Source organism: Rousettus aegyptiacus, unplaced genomic scaffold (assembly GCF_014176215.1).
Source record: "Rousettus aegyptiacus isolate mRouAeg1 unplaced genomic scaffold, mRouAeg1.p scaffold_m13_p_12, whole genome shotgun sequence".
NCBI classification, from domain to species: domain Eukaryota; kingdom Metazoa; phylum Chordata; class Mammalia; order Chiroptera; family Pteropodidae; genus Rousettus; species Rousettus aegyptiacus.
In genome coordinates this window covers 33207746-33231984 of record NW_023416287.1, presented here as the reverse complement: position 1 = coordinate 33231984, position 24239 = coordinate 33207746, and the positions used below count along the sequence as shown (strand labels likewise).

General features: G+C 36.6%; 1 protein-coding gene across 2 annotated transcripts in view; it reads left to right on the top strand.

Annotated features, from left to right (window-relative positions):
- KIF16B (kinesin family member 16B) overlaps positions 1 to 24239 on the top strand; it is a 272147-nt gene that overhangs the window by 221191 nt on the left and 26717 nt on the right. For both annotated transcript variants that reach the window (XM_016122017.2, XM_036229690.1), the window contains one exon: positions 17845 to 17928. In XM_016122017.2, the coding sequence (XP_015977503.2) occupies positions 17845 to 17928 (84 nt within the window). The remainder of the gene's footprint in view (positions 1 to 17844; positions 17929 to 24239) is intronic.

Here is a 24239-nt window from a genome sequence, read left to right as displayed (position 1 = left end):
GATGATAGCCATTCTGACAGGTGTGAGGTGATATTTCATTGTGGTTTTTATATCCATTTCTCTAATGATTAGTGACCTTGAGCATCTTTTCATATGTTTATTGGGCATCTCTGTCAGAAGCAATTTTTTAAACAAAATTTACCAAAGGTTAACAATGGTGTGAACCTGTAAGTTGAAGAGGTTTTCTGGTACCAGGCAAAAATAATGAACAGAGATAATCACATGTGTAAAATTCTTTTCATGTTGAAAATAACTGGCTTTCAAATGTAGAAAATTGAGCTGGTTTATTCATTTGTTCATTCGTTCAGAAATCTGTATTGAGCAACTCTGCACTGTTAATATAATTGTAAGCAAGATAGCTACATCCCCTCCTCTCATGAAGCAGAGAGAATGAACAATAAACAAAAAAATAATAACAATAAATAATTTTAAACAATGTTAAGTGCGATGGGGAAAATAAAACCAGACAGCGTGAAAGTGTGACATGAGACCTGGGCTGTGGGCTTCTTTAGAGGGGGCAGGCCCGGAAGGGCTTCCTGAAGGGGTGAAATTTGAGCTGAGCTAAGAATGTTGAGAAGAAGCTAGGCATGAAAATCTGGGGGCAAGCACAGCGTAAGTAGAGGGAAGAGCAAATGCAAAGGCCCTGGGGTAGGACCAACCTTGGCATGTTCCAAGAACAGAATGACTTGTAAAAAGTGGCAAGTGTAGTCGAGATGAGGGCAGGGAAGTAGGTAAAGACTTGATGCTTTAGGGGCATGAATTTTTTTCTTCATGCTGTGGGAAACTACTGGATGATATTAAAAAAGGCCTGAGCATTGTAACTCAGCTGGAATTTCCATTCTATTCATAGATGACTTCTCACAGAAACCGTTTCCCTAAAGACAGACTCATGATCTTAGTGATAACCAAGATTGGAAATTGCTTTTCCATGTTGAGTCAAACTTCATGCCTTATTTCTTTCCCATAAGGACAAAAATAAAGTTAGTTATGAAAGGGAACCTATAGACACATGGGTGTGTGTAATTGAAAGAGAAGTGGTAATGTGAGTAGTGATTTGGAACTGTGTAGTAAATTCCTAAAACAATGCTGATAGAAAGGGAAGCTGTGTTAATTACACACCCTGAGAAGGTAAACTGATGACATTGAGTTTTTTGACATGTAGTCACAACTCTAATTCCTCACCATATACTAAGTGCTTAGCATGCCCTGGGTGCTGTGCTTGTTTTTGGCATTCATGCTGTCCTGTGGTTGGAGTGAGACTTGTTTCATGTCACACAACTGGTGAGCAGAAGCCAGTGTAGAAGCCCAGGCAGTTTGACTCTATTTCCTATTTCTAGACAAACAATAATGTGAAAATAAAAATAGGGGATAAACATCTCTAAAAATGCAGTAGCATCTCATTCTAGATCTAGATCTTATTTCAGTGAAGGGAGAACAGCATTGCCTATTTAACATTTTTAAGATGAAGCTTAAATATCAAGTTGAATATCAGCTATATATTTTTTTCCGTAAAAAAAATATTTTTCCTTTTGTGCTCTAACTTCACATGGTTTTCCTTGTGGTTTACTGGGACTTGAGTAATATGTTCATTGGGTATTCATCAATTATGATTACTCTTGTTATTGTTCATATTATTAACATCTCTGTATAGAATGCTAATCTTCTTGAAGTAATCAACTACCTCCAAATGGTCCGTTTGGCCTAACGACATCCTAGAAATCACTGAACTTGTTAAAGACATAACTTCTTTAGGAAAGCAATGGGTTCATATAAAAGGATGCTGAAATTTTTCTCTCATGGATGACTGTTTCACAGCCAAGTGGGAATGTGTTTTATTTGCCTCTCTCCTTCACTAAATTGGGCTCATTATTTCTATGGAAATAGAAAACTACCCTTGCTCTGTTAATTGCAAGGGTAACAAAATAATTGATAATAACTTTTAATGATACATATTGGATTTACCTAGTCATACAAGTCCTAGTTCAAATTTTAATCAAGCTGAAAATATATGAAAACACACACACACACACACACACACACACACACACACACACACACACACACACTGTAATTCAAAATACATAGAGTTTGTAATACACTTGCCAAGATAGATAATCTTTGTTCATCTTAAAACTTTAGTTTTGGTTATTGCTTATAATCTTTTCTAACATTGTCTAAAATTATGCTCATTCATTTACAGTTTCTTCTGGAATTTTAAGCATATTCTGTTGGAGGATATACCTCTAAAAGAGCTTGATATCACAGTTCCTTTTATGGAGATTTTTTTTTCTTTCAATAATCTTTTTTCTTTAAGATGATAAGTTACATGTTTATGGTAAAAGATTGAAATTTTTCAAAGATAAGTACATAGAAAATGAAAGTTTCTCTTAATCTAACCCTCAGAAATAACCATTTACAATGCCTTCTGAAGGTCTTCTTGGGTCCAGCTAGACATTCAGCTTCACAGGAGTCCCAAAGACCATGCTTAGCACTGGGTGACCTGAGAAGGGTACAAGACAGTGATCACTGCTTCTCAACAGTGCCTACAGCAGTTTGCACAGCTGTCCGATGCTTTTCTCTTTGCCCCACCTCTCGCAGGTAACAGCTTATATGCAAGGCGATGCCAACCACTCTGGCACAGAATGCTGTGCATTGAGGGAGCCAGTATTTCTGGGGACAGCTCCATGTGCAGAATTTCCAAAGTCTCTACAAGGGACATGCTGAGTTATAAGAGTTACCTCAAACAGAGAAGCTTAAAGCTATGGCTTCTTACAATAGTCCACAAACAGTTGATCAGTTTATCAAGCAATTTATCATTTTACTGTGAGCAATGGTAGTAGCAAAGTTGGGAAATTACCTTATCAGTTTTCCAGAATCCTCTTGTTGGACATAGGGCTAGTTTTCTAGTTTTTTGCTGCTGTGACTACTTCCTTGTGGATATTCTTGATGATATCTTCATGTCTTCTGATCCACATGTGAAGAAATTTGGTAATTGTTCAACTATTCTTAAAGACTTCATTTACGAAAAAACAAGATTAGGAAAGAACACAGAAACTGGGTAGGCTGAGAGCCCTGGGGGCCTTGACCCCCATTAATGAGAAGTTTTTAAGAATTCCTTAACCATTATTCAGCTAAATCTTTTAATCTCCTTGTGTACTCACAATTATTTTCTTATTTATTTACTATAATATTTTCTTAGGGAGAGTGATGTCAACTGTAAACCTCCTCAGGGATACTTTACATACACTTGGGTAGTGAACGAGTTAAAACAGGAAGGACTTGTTGATTATTGGACAAAACAGATGTCTGTGAAGAAAAAAGAAGGAACTTAGGGTTATTATAAGAGAAACGAACTTTTGAATTGAAAGGACAAGATGCCGCTGAGTTCCATGAAACTCAGGAACTGAATTTGAGGGCAGAGAAAAGGCAGAAACCAAAGAAAAATTTACTTCATTGTTTTGTTTTGTTTTGTTTTTTGTATGTTGACAAATTTCAGAATAAAAAAAGAACCCTAAATTTTTTGTCCTATACAATACTGAAGAAGAAGAGATTGTGCGTGATCTTGGATCACTTGTAAGCATTATGCTCATTCTCTTTCCAGAGCCGCTGTATGACTGGACCAAGCTCTCACTGAAGTGCTGTATTATTTACGATTTTTAAAACTGTTGTTTTATTTTTATTTATTCAGTTTCTTTAACCTTAGCAGTTTCTTCTGGATTCTAAATCGCTTTTGCTTTTGTTTTGAATTAATTGTCCTCTTGATCTGCTGACATTTATTGTGCGAAGTAATAGCTCCTTCCGGCTTTTCTTCTCCATTTCCCTTCACTGATCTTGTGTAGAATCTTAATCAAATTAAACCCTGTGTTTTCAGATTCCACATCTGTAAAATGATAATGCCACAGCTAGTTTGTAAAATTAGTGAGAGCTTCAGATAAAATGTATTATCGAAAGCTACTATGAACTATTAGATGCAATATCTGTTAGCACATCTTTGAAATTTTATCATGCAGCTCATTTCCACAATATTTTTTATCTGTCTGAAACTTATGTATTTTTTTTTTACTCTATCAAAATCAGTATAATCCTTTTAAATATCAGTCAAGCTATGAGCTCAGGAACAAAGCCTCGGTATCCGCTTTTTTCCTCTGTGGAAGAGGTAGTTATTGTTTATGTCTAGTGTCCGTGAAGTTCACCTGTGAGTCCAGATCAGGGTCCATTAAAACAAAAATATAGCTAATCAAGAAGCTGAATAAAACACTATTTTAAAACCACATCCCCTTTGACCACTAGAATGAATAGTGAACACCTAGTGTCCCCTTCTCTCCCTTCCTTTTGGATGAGTGTCTAGTGGGCTCTGAATGTAGTTAAGTAGGAGGACACGGGGCTAGAAAATCAGAGGGTCCTTCCAGGAGGTTCAGAGATGCCAACCTTTGTCTGATTTTTAGAGGACTTTATTTTAGTACATTTAACAAAGAGTTCTTTCTAATTACTAGAGCCTAATAGGCACCTTACCTTTCTAGAGATTCACCTCACAGCGAAAGCAGTTAAACATTGGAATCCATCATCAAGGGCCATTTTATAATCTTGGGTAAGAGTGATTCTCAAGCAGGTTTTGTGTTGGTCTGCCTAGAGGCAAGAAGATGAACCATGAAAATGGGATATTTTTTGTATTAAAATGTGAAATCAAAATAAATGCTAAGGGAACTTTTAATGCCTGTGCATGGCAAGAGCATAAGTTATGTGCAGCAGGCCATGTTGCCTGTGTGCATCATGACTGAGTTATCACAGTGAGTATTAGAGTCCCAAAAATGTGAACAGAACCAGCCTCCATCAGCCGCATCTCCAAGGGGCTTGCCTTCTCTCTACAGAGTGGAGGGGGAAAATATTTCCAGAGCCTTTGAGTAAAACATGAAAGATTGCTGTGTTATAGCAACTGTTCTCTCTCCTGTCTGGCAGTCTCTGGATGCCCAGTAGATACCAATGGGATGGAAGAAAACAATTAGGCAAGAGTTTATTTAATTTGTTTATGGACTTGCAGGTTGTACCGATAGAACCATTTCTCATCTTCTCTATTTTCCAAGTAATTTCTCCAAAGCAGCACCAAAAATGGAAAAGAAAAGAAACTGGCTATTGGCCTCATATTTGTCTTGGACAGCTATTTACCATCCATCACTGAAATGCATTCGAAACAGTTTTGTAACCAGCATTCCAAATTTAATATAAGAATTACAAATCTACTCACCACCCAAATTATATAATGCTACCAACCGTAGCTACAGGGAGCATCCAGTAAGCCTTAGATAAATTCAGCTGCATCAAGCTCTCAGCCTCGTTGAATTTTTAAATAGCAAACAGCTATGTAGGCAAAAACAGAATGCTGCCAGCAGCTTCCTGACCTGGTATGTTATCAGAGGCTGAGATATCTCACTGTTTGTATCATACCATCCTGTCCACCTGATAGATACACAGTATTTAAATCACTGCTTTCAAGAATGAGTGGGAATGCAAAAGGCATCAGAATTAGCTGGGATATGTGCACCCAGGACTCAAACTAGGAAATTCTGGTTTAGTACAGCTGAAGTGGTGCTGGAGAGTGTGTAGTTGGGGAAAAAAATATCCCCCAAATGATGCTCTCTGGACCAGTGGTAAGACACTGCCTGTCATTTCTTTTGCATCCACCTTGGGAGCATAAGTTGATTTTTTATTGTTATGTATCACAAAACATAAAAGGTGATTTCCAGTGACAAGTAATCTTGTCAAAATTAATGACAGGCTATTTTAAACTTAGACAATGAAAACATGTCGATTGTCTCTTTGATCACCAAAGACAAGGGGACATAGACGTGAGGTTTCCCTCTGCAAGCAGCAAGGAAACTTCAACAGCAGTGGATTGAAACCATTTGCACATTATGAAACATAAGTACTTAAAGATTGAGTAGTACAATTTTTTTTTTTTTTAATAAATGAGGAATCAAATACCCAGAGTTTTGTTCAAAGTCACATCAATTCTTAGAGATTAGGTAAGGTTCATGTCTCCTCTGATTCCTAGTCCTCCTTTGTCCTGAGTCTCTCTCTCCATGACTTCATTCAGAAGGGGGAATTTTCAGAGTGCTCCAAATGAGAACAAAAAGAAGAAAATCTGTTTCCTATATAAATCCGCTGAATAGCAAGACTCCATGGATGATAACTAGAAATTGGGTTTCTTTTATTGAATGTCAACAATGACAGGTTCCTGTAATGTCTTAGTCTCTAAGAGAGGCAATTAACATCATAGTAAGAGTTGGGAAATACCAACATTTGAATGAGTTCAATTGCTTAATTCTTCTTAAAAATGTGATATGAGATTCTCACAGATCTAAAGTGTTTCTCACGTTTAAAAATTGTTGAGACATACATGCATGTCCTCTAATCTGTCTTCACTGTCTCATGCCTAAATAAAATCGACACTGGCTTTGAAAGGAGTGAGATTTTATGTGGAGAAGTTATAATCTTTATACCAGATATAATGAAGTTAGTGTGATTCTAACTAGGTTTCCAAATGTGGTTTTACACTTAGGATGACTCTAGCTTCTAGTATTTCAGGTCACAACAGGAGAGCAGCTTCTGTTAGTGCTGTCCTCATTGTAATTGCTGGCTGCTCCACAAGGGCCACTGGCAAAGAATTCTGCCTTGCTCATTCATTCAGCAGGTATCTAATGAGAGTCTAGTATGTACCAAGCCCTGGGCTAGGCACACAATAGGTGTTCACAAATATTGTGTGGTATGTGCAAGTTACCGTATCAGATGTCTAAAGGTAGCCCATTGTTCCTTTAATAACCACCTAGGTTGCTGCTTCATGCCTCCACAAATCAAACTTGGAAGAGAATTGCCTATTTGTTTGTGAGTGTATTTCTCAGTGACAGCTGTGCTTATAAGGCCTTGGGAACTGCTATTAATTTTGAGTACTCAGAAATGCTTCCATCTAGTCAGCTGTGAGAATTATGGCTGCCCTTTGATGAATTTTCATTATTTGCATTTCTCAAAAGCTTGAGTAGTTAAGATTTACAGCCACAAACCTGCAGGGTGTGGATGTTTCAAACACTGCTGGTTATCATGTAGGTACATCTACATGCAAAAGACAGGTTATAGCGGATTTGACCAATTAGAGTACCATATAGAATTTTTCCCTCTAATCTTTAAAAATTGAATATCAAGTAGCCAGCCAAGTATTATGTGAGTAAAGAAAATGCTTAGGAATGACTATAAAGTATACTTTTATTAGGTGGTAGCAGAAGTCAAATGTTTTCATTAGTAAATAATCTATACTTTTTTAGTTGTTCTCAGTTTTCTTTGTGTGTTTTATAATCCAGTTTTAGCTGCTTAATTGTTATAAAATCATAAAATATAGACAAGACTTTTTAATGCTCATTTTAATTTCTTTTCTATGTTAGGTCTGTCATTATGTATATCCAAAGGAATAACGATGGCATTTATCAAAACCTGTGTTGTCCATTGCCTTTAAGACCACCTGGACTTAATATGAAGCCCATCTAACCTAAAAAGTGAACTTGGCCAAGAAAGAAAGGCTTCTAATAAAAGCGAACATTTCCATTACATTTAATTTATCTTCTTGATGGCAGCAAACTGACTGACCGGTCTTATTATGATGTAATAAACATCGAAGTCAGAATCTGAGTGTGATAATTGGGCTGTGTTAGTTCACTGGGAATCAGAAAGGGAAAAACCAACTTGTAGATGAAATTTCACTCTGAGCTCATTTAGATCATGAAGAAATATTCCAAAGCAACACAGAATGCTGACTATATTTCTTATATACATATAGTGAGCTAACTTGATAGATGAATTGATGGATTCTCATTGCTTTTATTTTCCCAATATTGAGATTCACAAATAATTCCATAAAATTCCTGTGCTAGTAGTTATAAGCAAGTATTGATTTTCTTATCTGACTTTGTTAATAGTTCTCCATATTATCATGTTGACTTCATAGGCGCTGAACAAAAGAAAATGAATTTCACTGGAAATCAGTAGCCTCAGAACTATTGTTTTCATTTTTCTAATGGCTTTTATTTTAGTTCTTTTGTGTTTAAAATATGTTTTATTTACTGACTTGCAGAACAAGCTTGTTGTTATGTTTCTCTTAGATAAAAACAAAAATGCTGTTTTAATCCTCATTTGTCTATTTCCTGTATTTTCCTCTGCATAACCAAATTTGATGATTAGAGAAAGTAGACCATAGGATTGTTAAATTTTCTTTCAGTATTCTCTAGGCCTATTGTGTCTCCCACAAATATCCAATTTATTTGACCTCAGTCATCATTTTTAATTTTAATGTACAATTTTCCTATAAGAGCTCAAATATCTTTGCATCATTTCCCACTCCTGCTGTAAAGATAATGGCTATAGCAGGAAAAGATATATTTTTAAGGGTTTTCTCATCTATATTGCATTCCCATTTGTGTCTGTCCTTTTTCTATTCTACAACCTCTTGAAAGTTAATGTTTTATTATTATATTGGGTTCTATTTTCTCTCCTTGCCTTGCTTCAGATAAGAATGCCATAAAGATTTTACAGGAAGTAAGGTATACTCCTCAAAAGCAAAATAGTATCTAAAGTGCTACTTCTAATTCAGCATAGAGAGATTTTAATCGTCAGTACCTGAGTTTCAGAATTTCGAGCTGAAAGGAAACTTAAACATCTTAGTTCAACTTCATTTTAACAGATGACAAAACTAGAAGCTAGAGAGGTTTTATTCACTGTTCAAGATTATATAGCCAGCTCTTTGCTGAGTTGAGACTTGAAATCTGATTGCCCTAAATCCTAGGTTATTAAAAGAGACACATGATATTAATTTAACTGTTATATTAAATTTAGAAAAAGGATAATCACATTTTATTGCTTCTATAAAAATGATGTCTGCTCATTTATAAAAATTATACATAATACAGAAAGAAAGCAACAGATTACCCAAAGTCATTCTCTAAATATAATTAATGTTACCATTTAATGGAAACTATTTTAAGTTCTTAAGTGAAGAGGCACAGATAAAGGGATGCATATATAGATTGATAAAAAAATTAAAATGAGAAAAAGCAGAATAGGAAGAAAGAATTAAATAACTTTATAACATTATGTTCATTCTAGATATGCTATTTTTAATTACAAACATTAAATTTAACTTTACTTGACTGTAACAGAAGTAAAAGAAAACACTAATACTGAAGAAATTAGTGAACTTCAAATTAAATATTTCTTCACCACAAGCTATATTAAATTCTCTAAAATATATGACTTTAAGAAAAAAGATCATAAAAAACATTAAAACATTAGCTGCTAGTTTTCGAATATGTTTTCATTTTATAAATGGTCAATTGTGTTTCTCTTTTATAAATGATAAATTTACTCTTCTAGCAAAGATAATATTAGCAAACATTGTTTACTCCCGTCTCCCAAATTTTTAGAATTATATTTTATGTTGTCAGGATATATAACATTAACATTCTTATATGCATAAATCATACATAATTTCATCTTAGTTGTGAGTTTAATAGAGGCAGTATTTACCATATCTTCTTCATTCCTGAGATCTGTATATTATGCTCTCTCTCTCTTTTTTTGTTTTTGTTGTTGTTGGTGGTGATGGTGGTCATCCAGTATGCACCTTGATGTGTTTTATCTGAGTTCTTACCTGCTTGAGAATGTCTGTCACCTGCATACTTGAAAGACACTTTGGTTAGCTATAAATGTCTTGGGTCACATTTTCTTTCCCTTAGCACATTTTGTTTTGCATTGTTATTTTCTCTACATTGTGTTCTCTATGCTAATCTGTGTTTCTATTGTGTTCATTCTACTTTTGTTCCTTCCATTGGGGCTTTCATTCCAGTAATGTTTTTGTTTCTTTTCTTTTTTTTTTTTTTTTTTTTTTTGTTCTTCTGTTCTACTTTTTTTAGCAGGTCAAAGGAAGGTAGGGGAGGGATGGGGGTGGAGAGTGTAGTGGTACTGATTTTTTTTTCAGTCAACTTTGTTAGTTTTAGAATAGTTTAGACTATAATTTGCCTTTCAGCATGCCTTGTAATTTATTTCTGAAAGCCAGACATGATGTATTGGGGAAAAGGAATTAAGATATATAGGTCTTTAGTATGAGGTGTCATGTTTACTTGGCTAGAATATAGTCCATATCTGTTGTTTGCTGTATGTATGGTGTCAGAGGCTAAAATTTCCTATAGTGCCTTGTTTTGATCTCCCTTGTCTTTGGGTGTTCTCAGAGACTTAGGTAGAGTCTGAGGCTTGCTGTTCTTTTAGCTATAATCCCCAGTCGTCGGAGCCCTAGCAACATGGTGGTGAGGTGCAGAAGGAGGAGAAGCGCCCTGTAGACCCTATGATTGCATAAGTCTCAGTCTCTTAGTCAGCCCGAGTGGGTCAGTCAGACTTTGGTAAAACTCAAGGTGGTTGGATTTTGGTGAAAGAGTTTCCGATGAGAAGGCAGGCCTTGTTAAGGAAAGCAGAGCTCTGGGTCTGTTTCAGAATGCCTGCTTTCTCCTCTTGCCAGAATGAGGGCATCTTCCTGCCATTTTTACAGTGAGATGGTGGCCTCCTGGAGGTAAATCTCATGAAAGTGTGGCGAATACCCCCAGCCTCCAAGTTTTTAATTCAGTATTAGTCTACTTTAGGCCTCCAGCAATTCATCGATTACAATTTAAAGCCTTCCTACCAATACTGGTTCCAGCTTTGGGCTTCTGTGACCTCTAAGCTGTGATTCTCTCTCTGCCTGTCTGTCTGTTCGGTTTGGGGACTGTAGTTTGTCCTGTGACCTCAATTAGCTGATGATCTAAGAAGTGTTGTTGGTTTTTAGTTTGTTTAGCTTTTTTTTTTTTTTTTTGGTGGTAAGGACAGGAATGATGGCTTCTAAGCTCCTTAAGTATCAGATCAAAAACCAGAAGCTCTATTTCAATAGTTTTAGATTGACAGAAAAAAGAGTTTTCGTATACCCTATACCCAGTTTACCCTATTATTAACAATTTATAGTAGTATAGTAATCCTTGTCACAATAATTGCTATACTATTATAAATCAATATTGATACATTATTATTAACCAAAGTGTATTTTTGAGATTTCCTTAGTTTTTACGTAACTTCCTTAGTTCCAGAATCCCATTCAGGATATCACATGACATTTGGTTATTATGTCTCCTTAAGCTCCTCTTGGCTGTGACAGTTTGTCATGCTTTCCTTGTTTTTGATGACCTTGACAGTTTTGAGGAATGCCGGTCAGGTAGTTTATAGAATGTCCCCAATTGGGATTCGTCTGATAGTTTTCTCATGATTAGATTAGAGTTATGGGTTTGGAGGAGGAAAATCACAGAGGTAAATAAAGTTCCATTTTCATCACATCATATAAAGGATACGTACACTATCAGTATGACTTATCACTGTTGATACTGACCTTGATTACCTGGCTCAGGTTTCTCTGGGTTTCTCCACTGGAAATTTATTGGAGTATCTCCCTTTCTATACTGTGCACATTGGGAAGATGTCTCTGTGCACAGCACACATTTTAGTAATGGGGAGATATGTTCTACTTCCTTCAAGATGGAGTATTTACATAAATTATTTGGAATTTTTCTGCATGGAAGACATCTCTTTCATTTCTTAATTTATTCAATTTTTTTATCCAATCATTATGTTTTGGGTTATAAACCAATGTGCTTTTTTATTTGTTTTGTTTTTCAAACTGTCACACCACAGCGATTAGCTTTTTCAGTTGGCACCTGTGTTCCTTCGTTACACTCCTATCATTGTGCTTTTGTTTTTGAGTTCTTTCTTACTTTTGCACCACGAGATACATCAGGCTTATTTTATGTATTACCTGTCAGAGTCCTGGAATTAGCCATTTTTCTAAGAGCTGGCTCACTTTTTTACCCCCTTTTCCACTTATAGTCTCTTCTTTCAACTTGTGTAGTATTTATTTCTTTTGACTCTTTTTTTTAGAGGTGATTTTTATACTTCCTATAAGACCGAATGATTTCTTGTCTGAATTCTTCCTGTCTGCCTTTGGCCAGTTCTTTATCTGCCTTTTGCTTATGTTTCATTTAACATCTCTTTACTCCATCCTTTTTATTCAAGTTCCAGGTTTGGTTTCATCTAATTATTTTTCATTTTTAAGTGAAGTAGATTAAATGTTGGGGGAGAAAACACCAGAGTATCATGGGGCCAAGGAGGGAACAGATACTGGGAGGACAGAGGAAATCAGCAAGTTGCTACATGCTTAAACTTTTGTCTAGGATTTTTCTGAATTTTTCTCCTTAATTTTGAAACAGATTCACTCATTTTTTTGGTGTTCAGAGGGCTATGGAATCACTGGCTATGGCCATAAAGCCAAGTGCTGGTCTTCAGGCCTTTTCTCCATCTAGCCCTGTGAGTTTTTCCTGGTTCTTTCTCCCCCAGCTTCCTCCTGCCTTCCTCTTGGCTGTGGGTGTCCCCTACCTTTTCCTCATCCCCACATTTAACCTCTATACTCACAGTGTAGTGGAATGCATGAGAGTTTGCATGCCGACTTCGGTGGACAGCTCACTGTGCCATGGTCTGGAGATAAGGGGAGGAAGACTCTCAGAAGCCTCCTTCTCATCACTTTCCCACAGTGCTTCCCCCGGGTGCTGCCTGGCCTGCAATGCGAGGCTGTGGCCATTTCCTAGTTTGGAGATAGAGTGTTTCCTTTACTTTTCATTTCTTTTGTTGTTTTTAGTATGTTTGAAGGAGATGAGGGAAGAAAAGAAAGCACCATCTTTAATCAGAACTGTTCCATCAAATTTTATACAAAGATTTTATAGAAAGATGATTTTTGTTATAATCACACTTTTCTACATTAGAGTCTCTGCACAGAAGTTACAAGGGGAAATATGGTACTTGCTCTTTATGAAAATGAAATCTTATAGAAAGAAAATTACTTTTCCCTCCTGACTGAATCCTAAGTTTCTTGATAATTTTTGTATGAATCAGAAATACGTACGTGAACTCTTTAGAATTTAGTTATTGTGAGGAATATAGAACTTCAGGAACTTCAATTTTTAGATGCGTAGGACACTGTGTTTCCTTTGTCAGAGGCTACAAAGGAAATCAAAGAGGAGTCACTCCACCTACAGATTGCTATTTACTGTTTCTGACAATACTTCTCATGGAAATCAAATCTAGACCATCTGCTAGATTAAATATGAGGCCATAAAAATGAAATTTGTAAATATATAAAGAACTTGAGAAGAAATGAAAACGTCTAGATAATATAATTGGTTTTATTTAAAATTTTCTGTTTAACATGAGAAACCAGCCAGGCAAATAAACAAAAGATGTCGATGTATGTAGGACGTGAGTGAAGTCAAAGACAATTCTGAATCACTCCCTCTCTGGGCCTCTCTTAAAATCTTAATTTATGGGAAATATTACTTTTCAGACAGGAACACTTTCAGCAATATAGAAGAGATTTTTTTTTTTTAACTGTCTAGGCACATTATTTGTCCTGACCAGTTGCTCTTCCAGTTTTGGTAAATTGTCCATTTTAAAAAATATTGAGACAGTTTAAATAATTCACAATCCAGGAATGAAACCTACAGAGGATTGCTTTAACAGTCTGTTTTAAAATAAATGAAGCAGTTGTTTTGCACTTGTGGAGAGAAAAAGTTCTCTTTTTTACCCCAGATTTTTAAGTTCTTCTAAGAATTTTTATATTACTATTTTAAGAATTTGAAGCAGCAATTCCTTCTCTTTCTTTTATTCTAAGTAAAGACGCTGATGGTTATTTTTTCTTTCTGGAAGATAGGCTGATTCAGATGGCTGAGTGTGACTATATGTTCTGTGTCAACTGCTATTGATCTCTGAATGATTTTCTTGGCCCCCTCCCCTGCATTCCCAACTCCTCAGCTATTTTAATGTCATATACTTTTAATGTAAGATATTTCTAGTTTTAGTTTCTTTTTGAGTGCTTTCCAGAAAACATTCTTTTGAATGAATATTGGTTTAGATATAGCCAACCTATATTCCATCAAAGGAGAATATTTACACTTGGCAGGGAAAGCAGGTAGAAATGTACCTTTGCCCTAGTAGTCGCTTAAAAATGTCAAAGTTTTATACAGGGTTTAACCAGATGAAATTGTTGATATGCAACCACTTTTAACTTACAAAATTGGCAATTTCATCTCATTTGACCCTAAGAGCTTATAGATGGCAAGGCCTAAACAGCACTGTTAAGATTCTCCAAAAAGGAGAAATGAAAGCAGATTTTATTTTGTCAGAAAGAAGAAAGTTGGAAAGCAGTTTCTGGTATAAATGTAATTATTTTAATGGAGGCCATATTTCTCTTTAGATTCTGCCTCATAGCCTTGCCTTTCTATTTTAGTTTTCCATGTCCCAACCTCACCAATAAGACATGGGCCCATAGCATGCATTTCTGTCATGAATCACATATGGAACTTCTGCTCTCATTTTTTTTTTTCTTGTTCCCTCCAACCCTCCAACTATGTGTAAGAATAGCCACCATTATTCTTCTGTTTTATTACGAAAGGTATGAGGTGATAGGAACTAACTTTAGATATCCCAAGACAGACCTCTGGGGAGCCTGCCTCCAAACCCGCCCCCTTTCCTGTTATCCCCATTGCTGTTGTTAACTCCTGTCCCTTTCCTGTTTCCTCCTTGGGTAGAGGTCCCCTGTAAGGTTCCATTCACAGCCCTTGTTGGAACTGTTCAGCACTGCTTAGTGGCTATACATTATTTTTTCTGCTTTAATACACTTAAGGAAGGGGTACTTTCTTTCATCCAAATCCTGGATCCCAAGGGCTTCACAGGGGATTCTTCAGTACACTGCAGACATCCTTCACAGTGTTATTGAGAAAAACCCAGAGTCAGTCCTGATTCCTCGTCTTGACTCTGCCACCCCATCCATGACTCTGAACCTTCCTAAGTCATTTAATTCTGGACTTGTGTTTCTTTAGCTCTAAAGTTAGATGGTTTAATATCAGAGTCCTATTTGTGTGCCTAAAGGTAATTTAAAGTTCCTCTTTTCTTCCTTAAATATGAACAACAGTATTACACATAATTTATACATAGTTATTTATAACACAGGGTAGACATTAATAGCATAAAATATTAGCTTCCATCAGTACTACTGTTGCCTAAGAGGACATTTAAATGCTTGGTCCCCACCCAGTTCAGCCGCCTGAAGTCCTTTTAGTGAGCGATTTCTGACTGAGCATCCAAGTATGATTATAAATTTCCCCTGACAGAAACCACATCACCTCATCAGCCACATAAGAAAATGACAAAACAACCAACTGTGAAATCATGCTTGCCAATTTCAGCATCACCACACGGAGTGGGGGAAAACATTTGTACAAGATGAAATTGAGTCTGGATGAAGCCCAAAAGACAATCTCTGATGTACCTGTCTTCTCTAAGCTGCAACATATGGGAAGTACATTTGTGCCAGTGAGGCCTGGGCTCCAGAAAAATCTTTGCTCCTTGAAACCACATCACCAGTCGAGGCATGAGGAGAGTACAAGGGAATGTGGCATGCTGCTTTCTTAGTGATTATCAGACCTCTAACAATAATAGTAGCTAAGGTGCATTTGGCATTGCTTCACTAAATCTTCACAGAAATGCAGCGAAGTGTATTACCATTGTCTGCATGTTTTTCAGCAGAGAATACTCAGTTTCAGAAACACAAATAGTTAGCTGGCTAGTGGTCAGTCCAAGATTCGAACTGGGTTTGTCTTACATAAGTGCTGATGGTCTTTTACTTTACCTTGAACTGACTTTAAAATAGAATATCAGCAACAAATGTGGAGCATTTGAGGAAAAGAGAAGAAGTGCTGCACCCCACCACCCAAGGTTTCTCTGCTTTGGTAGAACAGGCGCTAGAGCATGAAAGAGGCAAACATCTGCCTGATTTTAGTTAACTTTAAAGAAAGACCATAAAGTTACCAAAGATAGCTTGAATAGAGTGAAAGGGAGAATTACTTTTAATAAGAAAAAGGTAGATACCTAATAAAAATAGGCAAAAGCTGAACACACATTTTCCCAGAATGACTAACCAGATGGTCAGTGAGATTGTGAAAAGATGCTCAACATCTTTAGTCATTAGAGTAAAGCAGATCTGAACTACAATAAAAATCACTGCATACCCACCAGAATTGCTAAGATAAAAAAGACAGTACCAAGTGTTGGTGAGGATCTGGAGCAGCTGGATCTCTCAGTAACTGCTGGTGGGAGTGTCAGCTAGTAAAACCACTTTGGAATACTTTTGATAATTTCAAGTACAACTGAATACTTGTATACCATATGACCCAGCATTTTTACTCGTAGGAGTATGACCAACAGAAACGCCTTCATATGTTTATCAGAAGTCCTGTAGGAAAATGGTTATAGCAGCACAATTCTTAATGGCTAAAAACTAGAAACTAACCAAAAGCCCAATAACAAGAGACTGAAAAAGTAATGGTGGGATGTTCCCATGATGGCATACTGTATAGCCACAGAATGAGCAAACGGTCGCCATACATAACAATGAGGATGTATCTCACAAACAGGAGGTAGAGTAATGAAGGTTGACACATGAGAGTTCATGCTATATAATACCATTTACATGACGTTCAAAAATAGGAAAAACTAAGCTGTTAGGAGTGAGCCAACCTTTGTGTGGGATGGGAGGGAATGGCTAGAAGGGAGCATTTGGCGGTTCCTGCAGTGCTGGGTGTGTGCTGTTTCTCCAGCCGGGTGGTGGCAACAGTGTGTTGAGATGTTGATAATTCACCAAGTTGTTCACTTCTATGTACATTTTTCTGTATGTATATTCTACTCTAATACTAAGTTTTTAAAGTACTATTTGTACAGATGCTAGTTCTTAATTTTTGACTCCCGCTGTGGCAATATAAATTTAAATCAAGTAAGGGATTTGCATATGTATAAAATAGGAACTTTGTGGCATATTGTGACCTATATAGTGGGAGAAATGTGGTTAAATTTTTCTTGATAATCCTTCATTGGCCTCTCAGTTTGCCTGAACCCACAAGGTGAGGCAGGAGGGAAACAGTGAATTCCATCAGCACCAGCACTTATTGCTGCTTAGCATTCATTCAACCAGAGTGACCCTGGCTGGCCAGGTTTTTACCTGATTATAGAATCTTTCTTGCCTCGGAGTCTATAATAAAACTTAAGATTTTTATACCAAGAAGAAAAACATAAGGAACATAATTGATTGTGAAATTATAAGACTTAGCTAAAAACAAATTCTGAACCTTTATTCTCTAGGAAGTGAGGCTGAAGAGATTAATAGAGAAGTCCTCTTTTCACATGGGCAGTTTTCATTTTCAGTAGTAGTGGGGGAAAAGGTAGTATGGAATGTGTAAAGAACCTTAACAATGGTCTAAGAACTATTTTACAGTTTATTCAGGTAGTGTGCAAGTCGAATTCCTCAATTCTCATCTCAACACAAAAATCATTAAATTCTAGTATAAGAAAGAGACTAAAAGAAGAACAGACTTGTGTTTTAAAAATAAAAACTGTGAAGCACCATCTGGCAAAGAGTCTAATGTTGTCTAAGACAAAGTATGGAGACTGGCGACTGTCCTTCCTTTGAGTTCTCATTGTCCTACATTCTCATTTGACCATTGTAGAACCTTGCCTGATCTGTTCAAGGTTACACAGTTGGTGGGTGGCAAAGGAATTCAGGATTTACTATCTTTAAACTTTCAACCCCTTTCTCTTTTCAGCCCATGATAGAGATTCCAAATAATAGGTTAATAATAGCCCAGAGATCACAGGTGTGACATTAATGCATCTCTTGTAAAATATGTATTTCAGCTTGCTGCCCTTGAATTTCCTCCAAAGAAACTATTTGGAAACAAGGATGAACGTGTGATTGCTGAGAGGCGGAGTCACTTAGAGGTAACAGAATAATGCTTTTCTTTCTATGTATGTGGAAATTTGCCATGCGGTTGACTAGTGAGAATGATTCCTAGTAAACACTATTACTCTTGTTCATGAGTGTGAAGTGCTATTTCATTAACACAGAAGATGGCAGCAGTAGATTATAAAATAATGTTATCAGTTTATTTAAAATATAAGCTCTTTTCTCCCTATGGCCTAACAGAATGTTGTTGTTGTTGTTGTTGTTGTTGTTTTGTTTTTTAAAGAGATACTTTTATTCTAAGAGTTAGGAAGCAGGCTCTGGGTGAGAACTAAATATTCACCATAGACAGATGGTATATGATATAGGATTGAGGGTATGGCGCTTGCTGGGGGGGGGGGGGGACCTGAATTAATTAACTGAAGATTTATAGTACCGCAGCATTATTACTTTTTCAAGATGGAAGCAAAAAGACACAAACCTATTTTAGTCATGGTTAGGTTTTGTCTGACTTATTTTAACTTCTGAGCCATCTACATGTAGAACTGGTTCAAGACAACTGTTGTTTTTCTGATGGCCTCTCTGCCAGTATACACTGTGGATGTTTTATATAGTTTGTCTTTCTTTTCAGGGTAAAGTGGTTGGGATCTGATGCTAATGTGGCTGAGTCTGTGTGCTGAGGCATGGTCACAGGCAGCCAGTCCTAGGTTATTGGCTGCTCTCTCGACATCGTGAGCCACTGAGGCAGATATTATAAGGCAAATAGCTCATGACAATCTTGAGTTAGCATGTTTTCAGGGGGCCTTTCAAAGTCCAGTTTGCTACTTTAAGAGGTATAGTAATAAGACCTATTGCAGATGAAATCCAGTAGAGAAAGTCTGAAAGTCCTTTCCGAATTATGAAGTACCATATAAAAATTAGGTATTAATCTCATTCCCAGTGACAGCCAGTTTGAAATGGTTGCCTAAGGGATCCACTTAATACCAGTGGACCAAGGATTAGGGAAACTCCAGAGGCCGGAGTGAAAGCAAAAGGGGCAAAGTGGGAGACGTGGAGATTGTGGTCCATGATTGGCATTTTAGAGTTTTGAGAACCTCAATACAGAACTGCTGTGGGGAAAGATGAATTTCAGAGTGTGTTCATACTTACAGACGTTTGAGTTTAACCATAGAGTTACACATTTGATGAGGTCTTGTAACTATTAAGGCTGAGCTTTAGATGGGTCATTGCAGGCATCTAAAAATCATCCTATGAGATGGCATGACCCAATTATCCAACTGAAGAATTTACCTTCAAAGGAGAGGTTATTGTGGTGAGCCTGCTTGATCAAATTCTCTTAAAGGTTTAATTGCATCACATAAGAAATATAAAGATAACAATAGAACTAGTAACGATTTTCTTTGCCTAACTCTTAACTTGCCTCAGTGATGTAGACTCGTCTTTAATGGAAATATGGAGAATGATAGTATATATAAACTAATTTATAAACAACAACAAGAAAAAATTAGACTGTTGTTATTCCTAGCTACTCAGGGCTCTAATGAAATTCACTTGGCGCCCGCTATACCACAACTGATGAGATATTTTAAGTGCTGTGCGTCTGTGCGCACAGCTCTCAGTGCCTCTCTTATCTTTCTGTTCCAGCTTCCAGAGTCAGAGCAAAGTGCAGGGTACTCTTTCATTCTTGGTACCTTCAGGTGGATCCATGTGTGTTCTTTTAGTATCTCCTACTTAATCATTCAGCCCCACCAAGCCAACAAGTGCTGATGACCAGAGCTCTATGTTGATGTCTCTACCCATAACGGTATCCCTTCTGTTGCCTGTGACTGTTGTTTACCTCTGGCATTAGCCTTTGTAGAATGGATTCCATACTTCGTGAAAATAGGCACTGACATTTAATATTATTAAGTGCATTTCATCCAATGTTGACTATTAAGTCTTAGAATATTATGTCCCTTTCAAGGAGTAAGCATAATTCAGCTTCATTTTAATGGAAAATTAATCTGAAATTATTGGCTTAATTAATTTCTTGTGACTGTTGAGAACTGCTTTTTTTTTTTTACTCTAACACCAAAAATCCATGTTTGATTTAGTGCATTTTCATGTGCAAACTAATAAAATTACTTTTCTGGAACTTCTTATTCAATTTAATTCAATGTACATTTATTTAATTCCTAATACATACTGGAGACAGTGCTAGGCATTATATGGAATATAAATGAAACATTTCTTTCTGTTTAAGAACATATGTTTAAATCCCATAGAAACTACCTAGAGGTAAAACTTCATACCTAAACACAAACAGAGAGATATATTTCAATAGAACAGTTTTGCACTGGTACACACTATTAAACATAGTGTGTGCTCAAAGGAATTAGCCGACAACTTTTAAAATCCAGAAATGCAGTGTTGAAAACCTCCTCTCCTTGAATCAGCTGTGCAAAGCAGTGTTTTAAGCAAGCATTCAGTTGTGTTTTGATCTTCCTTGCTTTTGAAATATTTCTAAGATTTGGACCTTGTGTTTGAGTTTATCTCCAAAAGGTATAAAATGTTTCACATTAAAGACACAGATACCACATTGGCACCTTCCAAGTTATATAAGTTAAATTTGTTAAAATAATTATTTGTAAAAATAATAGGTAGTAGCAGAAATTTCCAACTGTCATGAGATATCTTGGAGATTAATTTTCTACCTTAGAGAAATATTAGTTGTATGTGTGACAATGGTGGTGTTAGCAGTATAGGGGCCCAGGGACCTTAGCATTGAACATATTGCACCATAAAAGGCCAGATGAGTTAAGAACGTTATGATGATGAGTGGAGTATAAACTTGGCTTATTAATAAACCTGTTATTGGCTCCACCCACACAAATTTATACCTGGAGCCAGTTTTTCCAGATTCTGGCCTGTTACTGATTTGCATCTCATGCTCAAATAAAAGATCCATGCTGTGGAATCTTAGAGAGTTTCTAATGTGGGCACATCTTCCTATTGCTACCACTGTGGCCAGCTGGAACCAGTTGTGGGTAGACCCTGCCATCAGGCAATCAAGATTATGACAGCAACATTCCCCATGTATGACACGCTTTCCAGGCTTGTATATCTCTTCTTGTACCCCGGATGTCAGTCCAGGAGGCAAAGTTTCACAGATGAGGCAGTGAAGGTAACAGGAAGAGAATATATCAGTCTCTGTCTGACAGTTATTTTGAGCAGAAAGGTACTTTTTGCTATATTTGAAGCCAGATAACGTTACTGTTATTTAGGTTGTATTGTAAGAAACTGGCATTGTTGTGGGTCAAAAATGGTGGCACATTGGCAGTTTCATATGCTTCCTCTTAATACTATTGGTATCTTGCATTTACTACGTATTTACTAAGTGCCAGGCATGAGCACAATGCTTCATGTATCATGTAACTTGATCCTCCTAACTAGCTTGTTTGGTGAGCTCTATCATCTCCACTTTCTAGGTGAGTAAATTAAGTCTTGGGGAGGATAAAGTAAGTCATATAGCTAGTAAGTGGCAAAGCCTCAGTTCATACTAGGGCATCTTTCAGAGCAAGCCCCTTCTCTTAGTAATCAGCACACTCTAAGTTTTAAATAAAGTTAAGTCTTCTGTAAAGACATATCATTTCTTTTGAAGAATTGTCATCTTCCAGCGTTATCACCACAGTGTTAACCAAGATCCATTGCCTGATTATTCTTAAATACCATTTTATTTATTGAGCAACTACTCTGTGCCAAGCAGTATTCCAGAACTGAAGAAACTCTAGAGCAACAGTGTCCCTTTCCTCATCTCTTCACTGGCCATGGCTGTAGGGATGGCCTCTCATTATAACCTTATCTTTTTTTAATGCATTTTATTTTATTATTAGTTTCCAGTATACAGTATATTGGTTAGACATTTATATAGTTTATGGAATGATTCCTCTGATTATCGTCCCTCTGGCTCTACACATAGCCATTACATTACTGCTGACCGGATTCCCTGTGCAGTGCTCCCCATTCCCATAACCATCTCTCAACTACTAATTTGTACTTCTTTAACCTTTTACCCCTTTCACCTAGCTCCCCAATCCCCTCCCTTCTGGCCATCACCAGATTGTCCTCTGTACTTGTGAGTCTGTGTTTGATTAGTTTGCTCATTTTGTTCCTTAGATTCCACATATAAGTGAAATCATATGGTTTCCTCTTTCTCTGACTTATTTCACTAAGCATAATAACCTCTAGGTCCATCCGTGACATTGCAAATGGTAGAATTTCATTTTTTTATGGCTGAGTAATATCCCATTTGTGTATATGAACCATACTTTCTTTATCCAGTCATCTGTTGATTGACACTTAGGTTGCTTCAATATCTTACCCATTGTGAATAGCACTGCCATGAACATAGGGGTGCATAGAGCTTTACACATTAGTGTTTTGGTTTTCTTTGGATAAATACCTAGAAGTGCAGCTGCTGGATCAAGAGGTTGATCCATTTTTAATTTGTTGAGAAACCTCTAGACTTTTCTATAGTGGTTGTACCAATCTGCAGTCCTACCAACAGTATGTGAGAGTTCCCTCCTCTCCACATCCTCCTCGACACTTGGTTTTTGGTTTATTGATGATGGCTATTCTGACAGGTATGAGGGATATCCATTGTTAACCTTATTTTTTTGTTTAGAGAAAGATGGTTATTGTGATTGTTGATTTTTAAATATTTACTGCATGGCTCATCAGAGGTTCTGAGTCTCAGTTGCTTATGGATTTATTTTTAAAACTTCATGCTTGATGCCACATTATTAGACAAATTTATTGACTATCAGAATTACTAAAGATTATAAACTCAATATCTTTAAAGAGATTTTTGTGACTTTAAAATTATAATAATTTATAGAGTACGTTATTACATGTATATCTAAATGGATTTCAAATTGAGTTATAATAAGTAAAATGTAGTATGGTATTTAACAAAAATAGGCCTTAAACATTCGAGTTGAACTGCATGTCCCTAGATTATACTGCTTCCCAAACTCCAGTGATGAAGGACCAATGATTTACACTTCATCATTCATCGGTACTTTTGCAAAATGATTGCAAATTAATTACTAGAAACGTGAAATGAAAAAATGAAAAAAAGGTGATACAAAATACCAGCGAAATTTCTTTTTGTATGATATCAACAGACATAAAAGTACTGTGTAATTACAACATAAGTGTCTAAAACATGGGCCACGTCTTGAGTGGCACTGTCCTATGGTGTCCATGAAACCATGCCCCACTACACTGCTTCCAAGACTCCTGTCACTTTCTTGCTTGTATAAAAAGACATAGTTATATCTCAAGTCTTCCCTGTTTTATTCTTAAGTTACTTGAAGGCAGCATGATATTGCACACATGCTTCACACTCATCGAGTTATTTAGTGAATTATCAGAAAACCTGCCCACTTTAGTCTCTACTTAATGTTTTTTCTTTACTTTTGGTTGATTGATGAGAGGTGCATTTTTGGTTACTACACAAGAATGTCATCTACTTGGAAACATTTCTACTAATCACCTTAATAGTCTATCATTTCAAGGAGTAACTAATTAATGAAAACAAATGAAATCCTCTGAAGCCATAAATCTTTCAAGAATTATACAATCACCTTTGGAAGAAAGAACCTGAAAAATTGTAGGGAATTTTCTTGAAAGTACTAGCGCATGCAGCAGCCCAAGGCCACTTCTTTCGTCCCCATTTTTATCTCGAGCTAAAGTGTTATTAAGAAGGATGAAAAGTAATGTGGTAGCTAAGAGTGTGGGCCTTGGAGCAGATCATCCTGGTCTTGAATCGTGGTTCTGCTCCTTTGCAATTATTTACTGTCACTGCTTCCATTTCCTTATCTGAAAATAGGGTAAATAATACCACCACCTTCCTGGAGTTGGCCTAAGGATTAAATGAGATCATGTACATAGCTTGGGATCTGATACAGAGAAAGTCACTCAAAAATGTTAAGTGGCACGATGATGGTAATGAAGATAGTGGTAGTGATGGTAGCGATGACAACAATGTTGGGTCCTTTCGGCACATCTACTTTAAGATCCCAGGAAGGACAAAGAGCACTACCGACCAGCAGGCATACTGTGTAGTAATATGAGTACCTCATTTGGTCACATCCACTTGCAAATCAGTTTCTGAGGGCAAAGATGCAAATATTATGTGAATATTATTATTCATGGTGATTCCTTGAAAATACCAGGAATCTGTCGCTGAAACACCAGACTTTTTTTCAACCTGTAAAATTGTAATCTGAAAAGTAGAAATGCTTTCTGATGATTTAATCAAGGTTGAGTTATTGTCCAGTGTGGAAAGATTAAAGGTATAGGATAA